Here is a 15,000-nt window from a genome sequence, read left to right as displayed (position 1 = left end):
CCCTCCAGCAGCTGCCACGGAGGCTCGCAGGATGTCGGGTGTGTCGCCCAGAGGAGACACGGGCGTGAAAAATGACGCGGGTGTATTAGCATCAGACCATCCAAGTGGCCTTATTCGGGCGGCGTGTCTCTCCCCTGCGCGGCTCCCGGCCCGGCCCTCGCTAATCTATCCGCCGCTGTGCCGTTAATCCATACACGCCTCTCGATGCTTAACATAAATCTACATAGTAGCCGAGGTTTGTATCCGAGGCTGGGGGCAAGCAGCTAGGCAGGCACGCATAGCTGGAGGAGGAGGAGGATTGATTTGGAATTTTAAGGCGACGCAGGAACTTATTTACTGCCGAGGAGGAGGAGGAGGAGGAGGAGGAGGAGGAGGAGGAGAAGGAGGAGGAGGAGGAGGAGGAGGAGGAGGAGGATTGAGCACAGAAGATAAAAATGAGAAGGGATGAGGAGAGGAGGAGCAAATGGCATGTCGGGTCGGGTAAGCGAAAGTTGTTTCAGTGCATGACAAACGGTTGTTATTGTCGCCATCACAATCACCACTGCCGCCACCACCACCATCCTCAGCCCGCCACCAGCGTTCAGCGGTGACCAGATGACTACTCTGGCGGATGGGTAGGAAGAAAGAGGCGCGGGGGGAGGGAGAAGTACCCATCATACCTCCTCCCAATCACCATCCATCACCACACCATCACCGGTCTCCTTCCTGCATCACTGTTTCATGACATCGCGTCGGCAGTGAGGGATGGTGATGAGAGGCCTGATAGCGAGACGCAGGACACGCTTAGGACCAGGAGCTGAGGAGGTCCACGGAGGCGCGGCGGCGGCGGCAAGGTGGCAAGGTGGAGGCGGTGAAGATGGATAATAAAGACATTGGGTGCCGCAAGAGCCCTCCTTCGCCTCTCGCCCGATCAAACACTCTCCACGCCAATATAAACCGACCTGGGCAGTTTTTCTTCCCCAGGACCACCTCTTCGACGCAGACGGCGGTGGGCGGGAGGGCGAGGGGTGGCTGGCGGGGACGCGGTAGGTGTGGGAGGAGGAGGAGGAGGCAGAGGCGCGTGTCAGCCTGGCCGCTGTTCGCCGCCATCCGCAACACCACTATTGTTTTACGCCCGTGAAGGAATGCCCGATGAGGTGAGGCCGCCCGACACTTTAATTATACCATTCTGATTGGTTTTGATAGGTAAAAATTGCCTGGATCTCTCTCTCTCTCTCTCTCTCTCTCTCTCTTTCACACGCATTGGTCTGTAAAGGCTGCGAATGGCCATGATATCAGGGGCAGACCGCGAACTTGCATGATCACAACGCAGGAATGACATCGTGGCTCGAGGCGGCGGGCGACCATGGCTGTAATTTTATCGCGGATCTTATTGGCCCAACAGAGGAGCATGCGTGAGCCCTGAGTGGCAGACTGAGCGACACTTAGCACGGGAGGAGGGGACACGCGCTCACCGAGGCGGAACAGCGTCGACGGAGCGGGCAGGTGCAGCCGTCATTACCTGGCCGCCGCAGTCACCACATTCATTACTGTGCAGGGCAGCCGTTGGCGGGCCAGACAGCTACTTAGCCTGACAAATTTCGCATTATCTTCAAGTCCCTCTTTTTTATATCTGGTTCTTTTTCTTCATCTATGTTTACTTGCTTTCCTGGAAGATACCTACGTCTTAACTCCCCCTTCGCCGCTTCGCCGCCTGCGTATCCTGGTCGTTAAGTCGGCCACCTGTCCTAACCACAGGTATTTGTCTCTCCCCTTCGTTTGTCTCACATCACCATCTTGTTACTCTTCGGCCCGTCCATATCTCCTTCACTTTTCTTCTCCCTCTTCCTCCTCTGTCCCTCTTCCTCCTTCCACCCCCTTCGCTTCAAGAGACGGTAAGTGCCATGGTGGTCGCGCTGCTGGTTAAGGCGTGGAGCCTCCATTCCTTTCCTGGGAGCTGCGTCTTGCCGGGACAACTGTATCAAGGGTCCGCCGCCTCAATGACTGTGTTTACGGTTGGAGGGGAACAGCTGGGAGGTGCGGGCGAGCGGGTGGCGGCGTGAGGCATTAGGAGGGAGGGAGGGAGGGAGGTAGAGCCGTGGGGCAGGTTGGTAGGATGGTGACTCTCTCAGCAGGTCGCAATTACTGTTATTTGCCTCTATTACTGTCAATACCCTGATGGCGCGGTGCATGCAACCCGCCGCGTGCGTGCGGGCTCCTAGCCGGCCACCAGGTGGCAGCACAACGACTGCCGCTGCCCACTGAACAGGTCTGCCGCCCGTCTGTTACTCTGCCAAATACACTACGAAATGAACACTGGACTCAGAAGCAAGCACAATTCCCATCGTCTTTAACGTTTATTAGCTTTTCACTGACTTGCTTGTTCCTCCTGTAGGGCAACAGAACACGCAGTACAGGTTCACAAGCGTGCCTCCGCAGCATTATATAACGCTCCGTGCAGGTCACAATGCTGAGCTGCAAAACACCCTTACCAAAGGTTCACGAGAACCCTGCCGCGCTCTGGCCGAGATCCAGGGAGGGACGCGGCGGGCTGAGAGAGGGAGTGGGTGCTGGCGCTATTTGAAAATGTAAGATCAAGCAGGTCATATTTTCCGTCAGGACTTAAACCTGGGGGACAGTCACGCCGAGCCCTGGCCCAGCTGGTGGCCCTTCCCACGTCCATCCCAGGGACGCGAAGGTCCATTAGTTTGTCCTCTGTTCGCGGTGTGGCTATACGCGGATATAAAGCCTAATTTTCTCCATCAACTAGGTCTCTCTCTCTCTCTCTCTCTCTCTCTCTCTCTCTCTCTCTCTCTCTCTCTCTCTCTCTCTCTCTCTCTCTCTGCTCTTCGTCTGTTTTCTACACACGCGCCAATAAATGCACATAAGCGTAAAGGTGAACCCATGAATATGAAAACTGGCACACACGCCGAGCACACCAGCAGGAAGGCAACACGGCGTGGCTGGCGAGGCGGAAAAGTGCCCACCTACGCGGAAAGGGAAGGTAATGGCTTGGTTAAGGTAAACACACAGCTACACGTGAAGGAAATCATACTTGAGGTGGGAGAAACAAAAAAAAAAAAAAATCCATATACCAATACTAATAGTGTAAGAAGGAAACAATGAAAAAAAAGGATGAATATTTATATACGTGAAAGAAATTAAACTAGAAGGAAGGAGAAACAAACACACACACACACACACACACACACACACACACACACACACACACACACACACACACACACACACACACACCAATATTAATAGTTTGAGAACGAAAGGTAATGAAAAAAGGTGTATATTTATAGATACACATATTCTACGAGTACACTTCCAGAGAGAGAGAGAGAGAGAGAGAGAGAGAGAGAGAGAGAGAGAGAGAGAGAGAGAGAGAGAGAGAGAGAGAGAGAGAGAGAGAGAGAGAGAGAGAGAGAGAGAGAGAGAGAGAGAGAGAGAGAGAGAGAGAGAGAGAGAGAGAGACACAAAATTCATTTACCAATACTATATGAACGAATTGTAACGAAAAAAAAAGTGTGTGTGTGTGTGTGTGTGTGTGTGTGTGTGTGTGTGTGTGTGTGTGTGTGTGTGTGTGTGTGCGCGCTTAATAATGGGAAGAAGCACAGGTAAATATACACATTAAGGTGAATGCACGCACGTTGATTACAAGTGTACCTTCACTACGCACGTGGCGCGAAAACAGTGCCGTGGGGAAACTGGCGAGGCTAACGGAGAGGTAAACACATAAATCCCAGTGAAGTATTTGTAAGCGAGGAAACTTTGTAAATGTGGTCCCGGGAAAACTGTTACTATTATTCAAAAGGAAGGTGGATAATGTGTTTTTTGCTGAGAGAGAGAGAGAGAGAGAGAGAGAGAGAGAGAGAGAGAGAGAGAGAGAGAGAGAGAGAGAGAGAGAGAGAGAGAGAGAGAGAGAGAGAGAGAGACTTTATAATCTTTTTTTACAGAACTAACCAACCAAAGTCTAAACTCTATCTTTGTAACCACCTTAGAGAGAGAGAGAGAGAGAGAGAGAGAGAGAGAGAGAGAGAGAGAGAGACACACACACACACACACACACACACACACACACACACACACACACACACACACACACACACACACACACACACACACACACACACACACACACACACACACACACACACACACACACAGACAGCATTCCTTCCTCTTTCTCTCTATAAGAAACTCATTAGTCACATTTAAATATCAATTGGAAGTGACAGGCTCAGCTGATGGCGGGGAGGAAGCGAGTGCCAACCCCCTCCCATCCCCCACACACCCTCCCACCTAACACCCCTCCCTTACCCATCCCCAGTTCCTCAGCGCCCTTCCCTTCCCGTCACCCCCGTTCCCCGTTCCCCCTTCCTCCCCTTCTACCAAACATACGTACAGGAAGGCGACAATAACACACCTAATAGCCAAATGCATGTGTGTTTGTTTGTCTGTGTGTGTGTGTGTGTGTGTGTGTGTGTGTGTGTGTGTGGCAGAGAGAGAGAGAGAGAGAGAGAGAGAGAGAGAGAGAGAGAGAGAGAGAGAGAGAGAGAGAGAGAGAGAGAGAGAGAGAGAGAGATAAAGTGCTAGAAGGTTGTAATCTCAGTTCACTTTGTTCTGAAGCGCTTGGGAGGCGACGAAAAAAAAAATAGATAAAAAGGAAAGGAAAAAAAAGGGAAGAAAAAAAAAAAAAGAAAACGAGAGACAAGGAGAGATTTTGAAGCGAAGATAAAAGATGATAACAGATAATTGAGAAAATAGCTGGCAGAATGAGAGAGAGAGAGAGAGAGAGAGAGAGAGAGAGAGAGAGAGAGAGAGAGAGAGAGAGAGAGAGAGAGAGAGAGAGAGAGAGAGAGAGACGTAGACACTCAGATGAAGAGATTAGATGGAGGGAATGATCTGAGATAAAAACAAGTGAGAATGAAGTAACAAAGACGAAGAACAAGAAGAAGGAGAAGAAGAATATAGGAGAATATAGAAGAAGAAAAAGGAAAAGAAAAAGAAAAGAAAAAAGAAAAAGAAGAGTAGGAAGAGATGGAAGAAAAACATTTACTTTACTTCTTTTTCTCCTCTTCCTTCTCCTCCTCATCTTCTATCTTCTCCCTCCTCCTTCTTCTTCTCTCCTCTCTGTACACATTCACAACTCAAATAACAACAAAAAACATTTACAACCATTTAATACGACAACCATTAACACAAAACCTAGAAAGACAGTCCAGGTGTTTTAGAATAGATAATGCTCTCTCTCTCTCTCTCTCTCTCTCTCTCTCTCTCTCTCTCTCTCCAGGGCCTCTATGAACCCTGGGAGGTAACAGAGAGCTTCTTGTCCCCTCGGGTGACGTTCGCGTGACCCGACTTGACCCCTTGGCCCTCCTCCTCCTCCTCCTCCTCCTCCTCCTCCTCCTCCTGTGTCCGTAACTACCTCGGGGGTCTTGTCTTGGGAAGGGGTGCGGAGGAGGAGGACGTGAGAGTTTGGCTTGTAGTTGTTGTTTGGGCAGAAGGGGTCGTGATGAGAGAGAGAGAGAGAGAGAGAGAGAGAGAGAGAGAGAGAGAGAGAGAGAGAGAGAGAGAGAGAGAGAGAGAGAAAGAGAGAGAGTGTCTGTGTGTTTATTTCTGCTCGTACACTGAGTTAAGTAAGTGTTTAGCGTGATTTCCTATTGATTCCCTAATGGTCAGGTATTCACAAGCACGGTTTTTTTCACTTAACCTGTTCAATACTGAGACACATTTTTACCTTGAGATTTGGTACGATTAGACCATTTTACTGACATTAGGGCAGGGTCTATGGAGGTCAGAAGATTTATGGCCACAGTCTTCACTATTCTAATCCCCACGGAAGTATCTGAAACTGTATGAAATTACCAAATAGTAAGTGGAATGAATATGGAAACACGTCATGGTACTCAAGAGGTTAAGAACGTAAGTAAATAAAGCTGCAATAAACTGTCAGCCCTTCCATCACTTGGCAACCCCTGTATCGTATCTACATATCTCCATTTCTTATCCTCATCCATAAATTTACTTAATCTTCTTATGCAGCTAACTAATGACTCAGCACTAACTTGATTAACGCCGTCTCTGCCTTTCTGTTGCTCCAGTGTCACAGGTGAGGAACACTTAAGTATTTGTGCATGTAGCAAGTTAGCAACCGATGTTCTTCTCAGTTCCATCCGTCTGCCATGCCTTCAGTCTCTTAGTGGTACGAGTTGTCTTCAAATTAAGATGTTGTTTTGCAAGTTTAAAGTCTCCTACGCTAAGACTGACGCCCGTATTCAGAAACAACTTGCTTTCTCACCACGGCAATTTTCTAAGGCTACAGAGACGACTAGCCGAGTTATCAAGACAGTTTTTTCTTTTAATAAACTAGAAATCTTGCCAGTCTATCACTACAACCATAAAAAAAAAAACTCTCAAAAGACACGCAATTTTCTAAGGCCACAGAGACGACTAGCCGAGTTATCAAGACATTTTCCCCCTTTAATAAACTAGAAATCTTGCCAGTCTATCACCAGATCCATAAAAATAGCCTTAAAAAACACGAGTATCTTCAACTGGAGTCTTTTGGAAAGCAGTGATGGTGAGAGAGCCAACTGTTTTAGAATCCGAGCCTGACAACTGTGACTGCTCTTAAAACTTGCTTGAATGTTGTGTTGCAAGTCTAAAGTCAGATTTCCACTATACACTTTTCAAACTTTATCAAATGTTGTGGTTCATGTTTAGAGTCTTTGATACACGCCAAGATCAACTTAAAAACGGAAAACTGATGGAGTTTGAATCCTTCTGTGATCGTGGTTTTAACCCCCTTTAGTACCAGGACGCGTTTCCATATTCATTACTATTTGGCGATTCTATACTGCTTCACAAACTTATGTGGGGATGAGTATAGTGAAGACTGTGGCCATTAATATACTGACACCCATAGACCCTTGCTAATGTCAATAAAATGGTCTAATCGTACTCAAATCTCAAGGCAAAAACGTGTCCCAGTATTGAAGGGATTGAATTTCTCCGGATGAAATCTCCTAAGCAAGCAAGGAAGCAAGCAAGTGAGTGTCAAACTGCTGTGGGTATTGAGAAGGTTAATAATCGTGCATTGCGTCTTTGTAAGGTGAAAGGTTCAGCTAATATCTTCACCCTTTCATTCCGTACTGACAAATTATGAACTCTCTCTCTCTCTCTCTCTCTCTCTCTCTGCCTTTACGAGTGGAGTATCAAGATAACTCCGAACAAAACTGGTCTTTCCTTTTACAACTCTCCTAACATTTTTTTCCCTGGAAGCTGCAATTAATTAATCATATATATATAATTTTCCTCTCTTGAAGCAGTGTTGATTTCTTTTTCTTTTAAGATGTTTATAGTTAGTTTTGGAATATTTACTCCGATCTTCCTCTCACGGGAATAGGTTTATATTGCATTACATTTATCAACGCTAAGTGTTGAGCTCTACCTAATTTCGCTTTAACTTTCTCTCTTACGATAAATAGTATAAACAATTTTGATATTTCGTCGTTTTTATCTTTCATATTCCAATTAATTAAGTTCTGCTGATTAAGTGATCGTGTCTCATGCTCTCCTTCTTCAACTTGTGCATCAAAACATGAAATTAGGGAATGAGAGAGAGAGAGAGAGAGAGAGAGAGAGAGAGAGAGAGAGAGAGAGAGAGAGAGAGAGAGAGAGAGAGAGAGAGAAAACAAAAATCGAGAGACAGAAAGACATCACAACCAAAGAAGAGAAACTAAAAACAAATATACCACACCACATCACACCACTAACCACACAACCACCCAGCCATCCCCGTTACTCCCTCCCCTCTCCAACACCCGAGCCACAGACCCACCACCATGTAAACGCACTCCATATGATACTAAACTCCAGCACTTCCTAATCTTGTCTCCTCTCCCCTCGGTGACTCAGGTAACCCAGCACCTTCATTATGGCGTTATATGATGAGGGGCTTAGAGGAAACAGTGATACAGCAGGAGAGGGAGGAGAGAGAGAGAGAGAGAGAGAGAGAGAGAGAGAGAGAGAGAGAGAGAGAGATGAGGGGGAGGAAATCTTGTATATTCTATCGTCCCCTTCCTCTTCCTTCTCTCTTCTTCTCTCTCTCTCTCTCTCTCTCACTCCACATCCTCACCCTCTTCACACTTCCGCACGAGAGAGAGAGAGAGAGAGAGAGAGAGAGAGAGAGAGAGAGAGAGAGAGAGAGAGAGAGAGAGAGAGAGAGAGAGAGAGAGTATACAGCAACACGTAGCACAGTTAATGGATTGCGGGGAAGAATGAATAAGGACGTAGATGAAACAAATAAATGCAGGAGGAAACGGCAGAGGGAGGCAGAGTCTCGTGGGTGGGCGGGTGTGGGTGTGTGGGTGGGTGAGTGGGGTCCTAAAGTCAATAGGGCTGGGATGGGAACGCCTGTGGGTGGGATGCGGGCGGTGGGCGGGGCGCTAAGAGAGTGAAAGAGAGGATTAATTACTAGATCAAGTGCAAGAAATTGATAGCTTTTAAAGAGAGAGAGAGAGAGAGAGAGAGAGAGAGAGAGAGAGAGAGAGAGAGAGAGAGAGAGAGAGAGAGAGAGAGAGAGAGAGAGAGAGAGAGAGAGAGAGAGAGCAAATTAACTTATCAACACGCTTATTGCTTAAATCTCTGTAGTACATTATATCAAACACACAAAAAGACAAGAATGACTTTAACCACCACTGCTACTACTACCACCATCACCACCACCACCACCACCACCACCACCACCACCACCAGCAGATCGCATGCCCATTCATTAGATGCAACACGAGTAATGCCGAGTTACTGCTGCTAAAAGAAGAGAGAAGCTGTAAAAGAAGAAAAAAAATCTTGATAGAAAATTATAGCCCAGGCTCAACGTTAAGAATTATTGATAAAGGAAAATAAAAAGGAATATAAAAAGTCTTCTCTCTCTTCCTTTGAATCGATTTGGAAGTTATTGCCCGGGTGATGCACGGCGCGGAGACAGATATTGCTTGGCCAACCAGTATTCATTCAGACACGCTGTCCATATAACTCTTTCACTTTGGTGCGAGACAATCATCATCACCGTGCACAATGTAGGAAGTCTTTTTAAGGATCTGGGCGAAATAGAATCCATCACCACCACGCCATCTATTATTTAACCCCTTCAGTACTGGAACACATTATTTTACCATCAGTACTGGAACGCATTTTTTTTTTTTACCATCGGGTCTGGAACGCATTATTTACCATGAGTTTTGGATATGATTAGACGATTTTATTCAGATTAGGAAGGGTCTATGGAGTCTTCACCATTTTAATCCTAATATAAGTACCTGAAGGTGTATAAAATCACCAAATAATAAACAGAACAAATACGAAAAACGCGTCATGGTACTGAAGGGGCAAATACCAAATCTCACTAGATGTTCTATACGTATGTGTGATGCCTGGAAAAAATAAAGAACAGGAAAAATAACAGCCAGCCGTCGTCCCTCGAGCAGGAAGAGGTTGGTTGATAAAGTGTATAACAGCGCGTCTAATCACAAGAAAAGGGAATTTCACGTGGTAAATTCGAGGAAAGACCGCAAGAATTAAATCCCAAAAAAAGAAGGAAAAAAAAGGACGATGGACGTTAGATGACCCCACACACACATGAAAAAAAGTTAATATCTTGCAAGTTAGCGCAAAATTGTGGCAAACATATATTAATATCTTTATTACTATCATCATCATTACTATTTTGTCCAATAGAGCGAGGCAGCCGTGCATGTCTCGTCACCTGCAGCCTCTATAATTTTCTCCCTCATTACAACCTTCGCACTGCTTCTAATGGCGTGAGGCAAATATATAATTTCCTGCAACATTGCCCCCCACCCCCCTCGGTGCAGGTGTGACATCCGCCAATTACCGAACAAGATACCTGAGACGCCGCTTATTGCCCCTCGGGATAATGGCTTGATAAAAAGATTAGTAAGAGAGAAAAAAGAAGAATAAATATTGACTGCCTGTATGTGAGTGCTTAAAAGGTCTGCCCGGGTGTACATTTGAGAGGCTAATGTGGCTTAATTGTTGTACTTACTGGTGATAACAGAGTAGCGTGCTAACAAATTACTGAGACAACATTTACGGGCTCAAACCCACGAATAAATGGATTGTTTGCTGTATAAATTATCATAAACACTCTTGCCGATACACTCCCGCGGGAATTTATTAAGACAGCGTGGCGGCGATAAATTGTGAGCAAATTTCTGCTTCTGCAAGTCGCGGAGGTTGTAAAAAAGAGGAGCCAATATATCTTCTGTAAGTTTGTAAGCATCAACGTTACTAGGGGGAAATAATATACTCTCTCTCTCTCTCTCTCTCTCTCTCTCTGTTGCTAGAGGAAAACACGTCATATAATTCATTAATTTTACTTGCACTTTTCCTTTTTTCTTTTTTTTTCTTTTGCTTCTTAAATCTTTCTTTTTTATATATACAAGACAACACTACTCACTGGTCGAAGAGAGAGAGAGAGAGAGAGAGAGAGAGAGAGAGAGAGAGAGAGAGAGAGAGAGAGAGAGAGAGAGAGAGAGAGCGTACAGGATGCCTTACCGTCAATGAAGGAGGGGAGGTCGGTGGAGGTGAGGGTGGAGGAGGGGAGGAGGTGGGGGTCGCTGAGGCGCGTGGTAGCAAGTCCACTCATCCCGATGTAGTCAGTGCTCACAGCCAGACCTGCCGGGAATAGAGATGGCGACGATGACGATGGTGATAGTAGCAACAGTAGACACAAACAAACAACAATGACAACCACAACAACAATAACAATAAATACTACACACTACTTTTTTATATGGAAGGGAGAAAATCTGCCACTTCTACTTAGAAAAACAATATCAACAACTGCTACTACTACTGATACTACTATTACTATTATGTACTGCAAGAACAAACACAACAATAACACATAACACAATTTCACCTCTGCCATTATTCACTCTCTATTTATTTGTTTCTCTCTGGATGTAATATAAATTCTCTTCATGTTTGATGATTTCTTTATTATTCATTTTTTTACGTCTTAATAATAATAACAACAACAAAACAACAAAAACACTAAAATAACACAGACAGCAGGAGCAACAACTAACAACCCCAAATCAACAAATGAAGGAAAACTACAACAACGACACACTAACAGACAGTAATCACAATAATGGCAGCTTTACTACTAACAATAATGATGAATGATTACAATACCGGTAATATAAAGGCAAGAATTTTCCGTCTCTTTCGTTCAATGCTTTACGAGTGAGTGGTAATAATAATAATAATAATAATAATAATAATAATAATAATAATAATAATAATAATAATAGAAGAAGAAAAAATAAAAAAAATAAAGAAAATACACGAAAATGCAACTTCATCTTTCCTCTTCCTCCTCCTCCTCCTCCTCCTCCTCCTCCTCCTCCTCCTCCTCCTCCTCCTCCTGCTGCTGCAACAAGTACTAATATTACCACCACCATCATTACCGTAATCTCCACGACGTGTAATAAACAAAATTGTGGCAAGATTATATAAAGTAACAATGTGGGTAAAGGTGGTGGTGGTGGTGGTGGTGGTGGTGGGTGGTAGTGGTGGTGGCGTTGGATGGAATACATAAACAGTGGTGACAGTGGTATTCTGGTTTGATGGTGGTGATGACAGCAGTGTGTGTGTGTGTGTGTGTGTGTGTGTGTGTGTGTGTGTGTGTGTGTGTGTGTGTGTGTGTGTGCGTACATCACTACAAGGTGGCGTTGGTGGTGGTTATTGTGCAGTCATTTCGAGTGCCTCATGAATAACAGGAACCAAATGAAGATCTCTCTCTCTCTCTCTCTCTCTCTCTCTCTCTCTCTCTCTCTCTCTCTCTCTCTCTCTCTCACGCTACCCCGTCCTCTATGTCCTCTCTTCCTACCTACCTCTCGTCTCTCACCACCTACCCCCACACCATACTATCCCCCTGGCTGGACTCCCCTCCATAACTCGCTCCCTCTCTCCCTCGCCCTCGGGTTGCGCTGATTTGCATGTGGCTTCCTAACAGGTCGCTGCGTTAAGGAGGGAAAGTTGGAGTGGGTCTTCTCTCCTCACTGGGACGCTGGGAACTTTTCTTTATTTATTTCTCCAGTTTGGCACACCTTCAGATTTTGAGAGTTGGAGTGTGTAGGGAAGGGAAGGGAAGGGAAGGGAAGGGAGGGAGAGGAAGGAAGGAGAGGCAGTCGAATGTTGCTTATTTTTTTGTGGGGGGGAGGGGGATTAGTATGTTGTTTTCTTTGTTTATTTATCTGTTTTTTTGTGTTTGTTTATGTATAAGGAGGTAAATAAAAAGGGTAGAGAGCTGTTTTTTTCTATTAATTTTTCTTCATTTCACTTTTTTTTTTGTATTCGTATGTAGTTTCGAGTTTAATTCATTTGTTTTATTTTTTCTTGTATGTTTGTTATCTATTTTGCTGTCGGTAATGTTATCTATCTATTTTTGTCAGTAATGTATTCTAAAGGTGATCTGCAGCTTTCTCCTTTTGTCTGAAGCCATTTCAGGTGCACAAACTAGATATACGACCTGCAGCTTTCTCTTTTCGGCCCACGGTGTACACTTGGTAGGAAAATGCATTAAGGAACACACTCAGTCATTAGAGAACTCCCCGGCTTTGTCACTCTACTCGAAGAGAAAATCATAGAAAAAAAGGAAATACTTCACTTGCAAAAGTTAACACAATCACTGTACACAAAACTCTCAAAAAATAAATGAATAAGGATAAATGAGAGAATGGCTTAAGATGAAATAATCGGCACTGATCGCACTGGAGAGAGAAGAAAGTAGAAGCATCTGTCTGACGTCACGCACTAAGAGCACCAATGTCTGTGTGAATAAGCCTCTTAGTAGTGCGCTGGGTGGATGAAGTGGTCAGGACTAAGTGGAATTTTACGAGTAGATTTTTGTAAATTTCTAAAAAGGCCACAGAAAGAGAGACGAGTGTGGTTTTTACGAGAGAGAGAGAGAGAGAGAGAGAGAGAGAGAGAGAGAGAGAGAGAGAGAGAGAGGGTGGGGCAGGCGCGGGCTGGTGGGAGGTGGTGACATGAGGACAGGACACACTTTTTGTAAACACGACCTTCTTACCGTGTGTGTGTGTGTGTGTGTGTGTGTGTGTGTGTGTGTGTGTGTGTGTGTGTGTGTGTGTGTGTGTGTGTGTGTGTGATAATAATGTGTAAATAATGAACAGCGCACTAAGAACGCAGCCAATTACACGAATGAATTGCAAAATAAGCTAATCCATGAGAATTATACGACTAATTAACGCCTGGCTCACCTCACCGACCAGTAGAGAGAGAGAGAGAGAGAGAGAGAGAGAGAGAGAGAGAGAGAGAGAGAGAGAGAGAGAGAGAGAGTGTGTGTGTGTGTGTGTGTGTGTGTGTGTGTGTGTGTGTGTGTGTGTGTGTGTGTGTGTGTGTGTGTGTGTGTGTGTGTGTGTGTGTGTGTAAATGCTACTACACACTAAGTAAAACAATTAAAGAAACGAAGAATGCTTTATTTTATAATGTGAAAGTAGTTTATTTTTCATTTATTTCCTTAGTTACCTTCTAGTTTATGGACAGAAATATACCACACACACACACACACACACACACACACACACACACACACACACACACACACACACACACTTCCTTGGCTCCACACCTGTGCATTTCTAATTAATGTGTACACAAATCACACGTTCATACATTCATACACGGCAGGCAATTTGTACCAATCTGGCGTCACACCTAAACGCGTGCACCAACTCACACACGGAGACGTAAAAATGAGAAGAAAAAAAAGTGAACCTACAAATTGTGCAAATATATAGAGGAATGAATCTTACACAGGCAAATAAGCGTTGATGTCACACACACACACACACACACACACACACACACACACACACACACACACACACACACACACACACACACACACACACAGTACAGGGATGGAGAGGGACAAGTCAGTGTTGCCAATGTGCATGTGAGCGGCGCCAAATCAGTGATGCCAAACACTCGTACTGACATGTGAGTGATACTGGCCGAGTGTTGGCACCACTGCAGCGGTTAGTCTTTACACGGCGCTGGTAACACTGCTGGCGGTGGCACTATGGGTGTCTTGAGAGAGAGAGAGAGAGAGAGAGAGAGAGAGAGAGAGAGAGAGAGAGAGAGAGCATAGGGGGCATCAACACAACGTTTCTCTCAAGACACTGTCAAAACAGATCACCACCACCATTACTCGGGTTGGTGCTGACAGTTGGTAACACTGACCGGTGTTTCATTACCAACAAAAAAAAAAAAAAAAAAACTGGGATTATACATGTATTTCTTTTTTCCTTGCAAGGCATCCCGGCGGGGTGTGAAGGCGGCACTTGACACCTCCTGGCCCTGACGCCACCCCTCCGTCACGGCCCTGCCATCGCGGTGCCGCTGACGGGGTAGTGACAAGCGTGACTAGCGGACAGGAGGCACAAGCGGCACACCGGCGGCACTCGACCCGTTGTCACACACGGGTGTCGATACAGTTCTGCTCGCCCTCCATCAGGCACTCTCCATGCCACGCCTGACCTGCGCCTCAACACTGGCACTATCCCTAACACAGGTGACAGTGGCACTCCTATCAAAACAAGTGACACGTACATTATCCCCATCACGCCTGACACCACCATTATTCCCCCCACACCTGACGCTGGCACCCTGGCACCACCCTGGCACCCTCCCCAAAACACCTGGCTGGCTGGGGAGGAAAATCTAACACCTCGGAAAGTATGGCAACACTGCAACGGTTTTCTTGTTGGCACTCTTGACACTTGACAGGGCGGTGACTTGGCAACACTGGGTGGCACTGGCGACACTGCGGGACGACCACATTGCTCACATAGTGCCAGAAAGGGGACACCGCCCCAACCTCATCCCCCCATCCACCAGCCCCATCCTCCCTAACTAACCCTAAAAAAGTGGGTCATTCTCTCTCTCTCTCTCTCT

General features: G+C 45.7%; 1 protein-coding gene across 5 annotated transcripts in view; it reads right to left on the bottom strand.

The window, feature by feature from the left end:
• Positions 1 to 15,000, bottom strand: part of LOC123514570 (transcriptional activator cubitus interruptus-like) — a 262,766-nt gene that overhangs the window by 15,903 nt on the left and 231,863 nt on the right. For all 5 annotated transcript variants that reach the window (XM_045272529.1, XM_045272527.1, XM_045272530.1 and 2 more), the window contains one exon: positions 10,570 to 10,689. In XM_045272529.1, the coding sequence (XP_045128464.1) occupies positions 10,570 to 10,689 (120 nt within the window). The remainder of the gene's footprint in view (positions 1 to 10,569; positions 10,690 to 15,000) is intronic.

The sequence above is a fragment of the Portunus trituberculatus genome, chromosome 38, assembly GCF_017591435.1.
Source record: "Portunus trituberculatus isolate SZX2019 chromosome 38, ASM1759143v1, whole genome shotgun sequence".
NCBI classification, from domain to species: domain Eukaryota; kingdom Metazoa; phylum Arthropoda; class Malacostraca; order Decapoda; family Portunidae; genus Portunus; species Portunus trituberculatus.
This window is presented reverse-complemented; position numbering and strand designations above follow the sequence as displayed.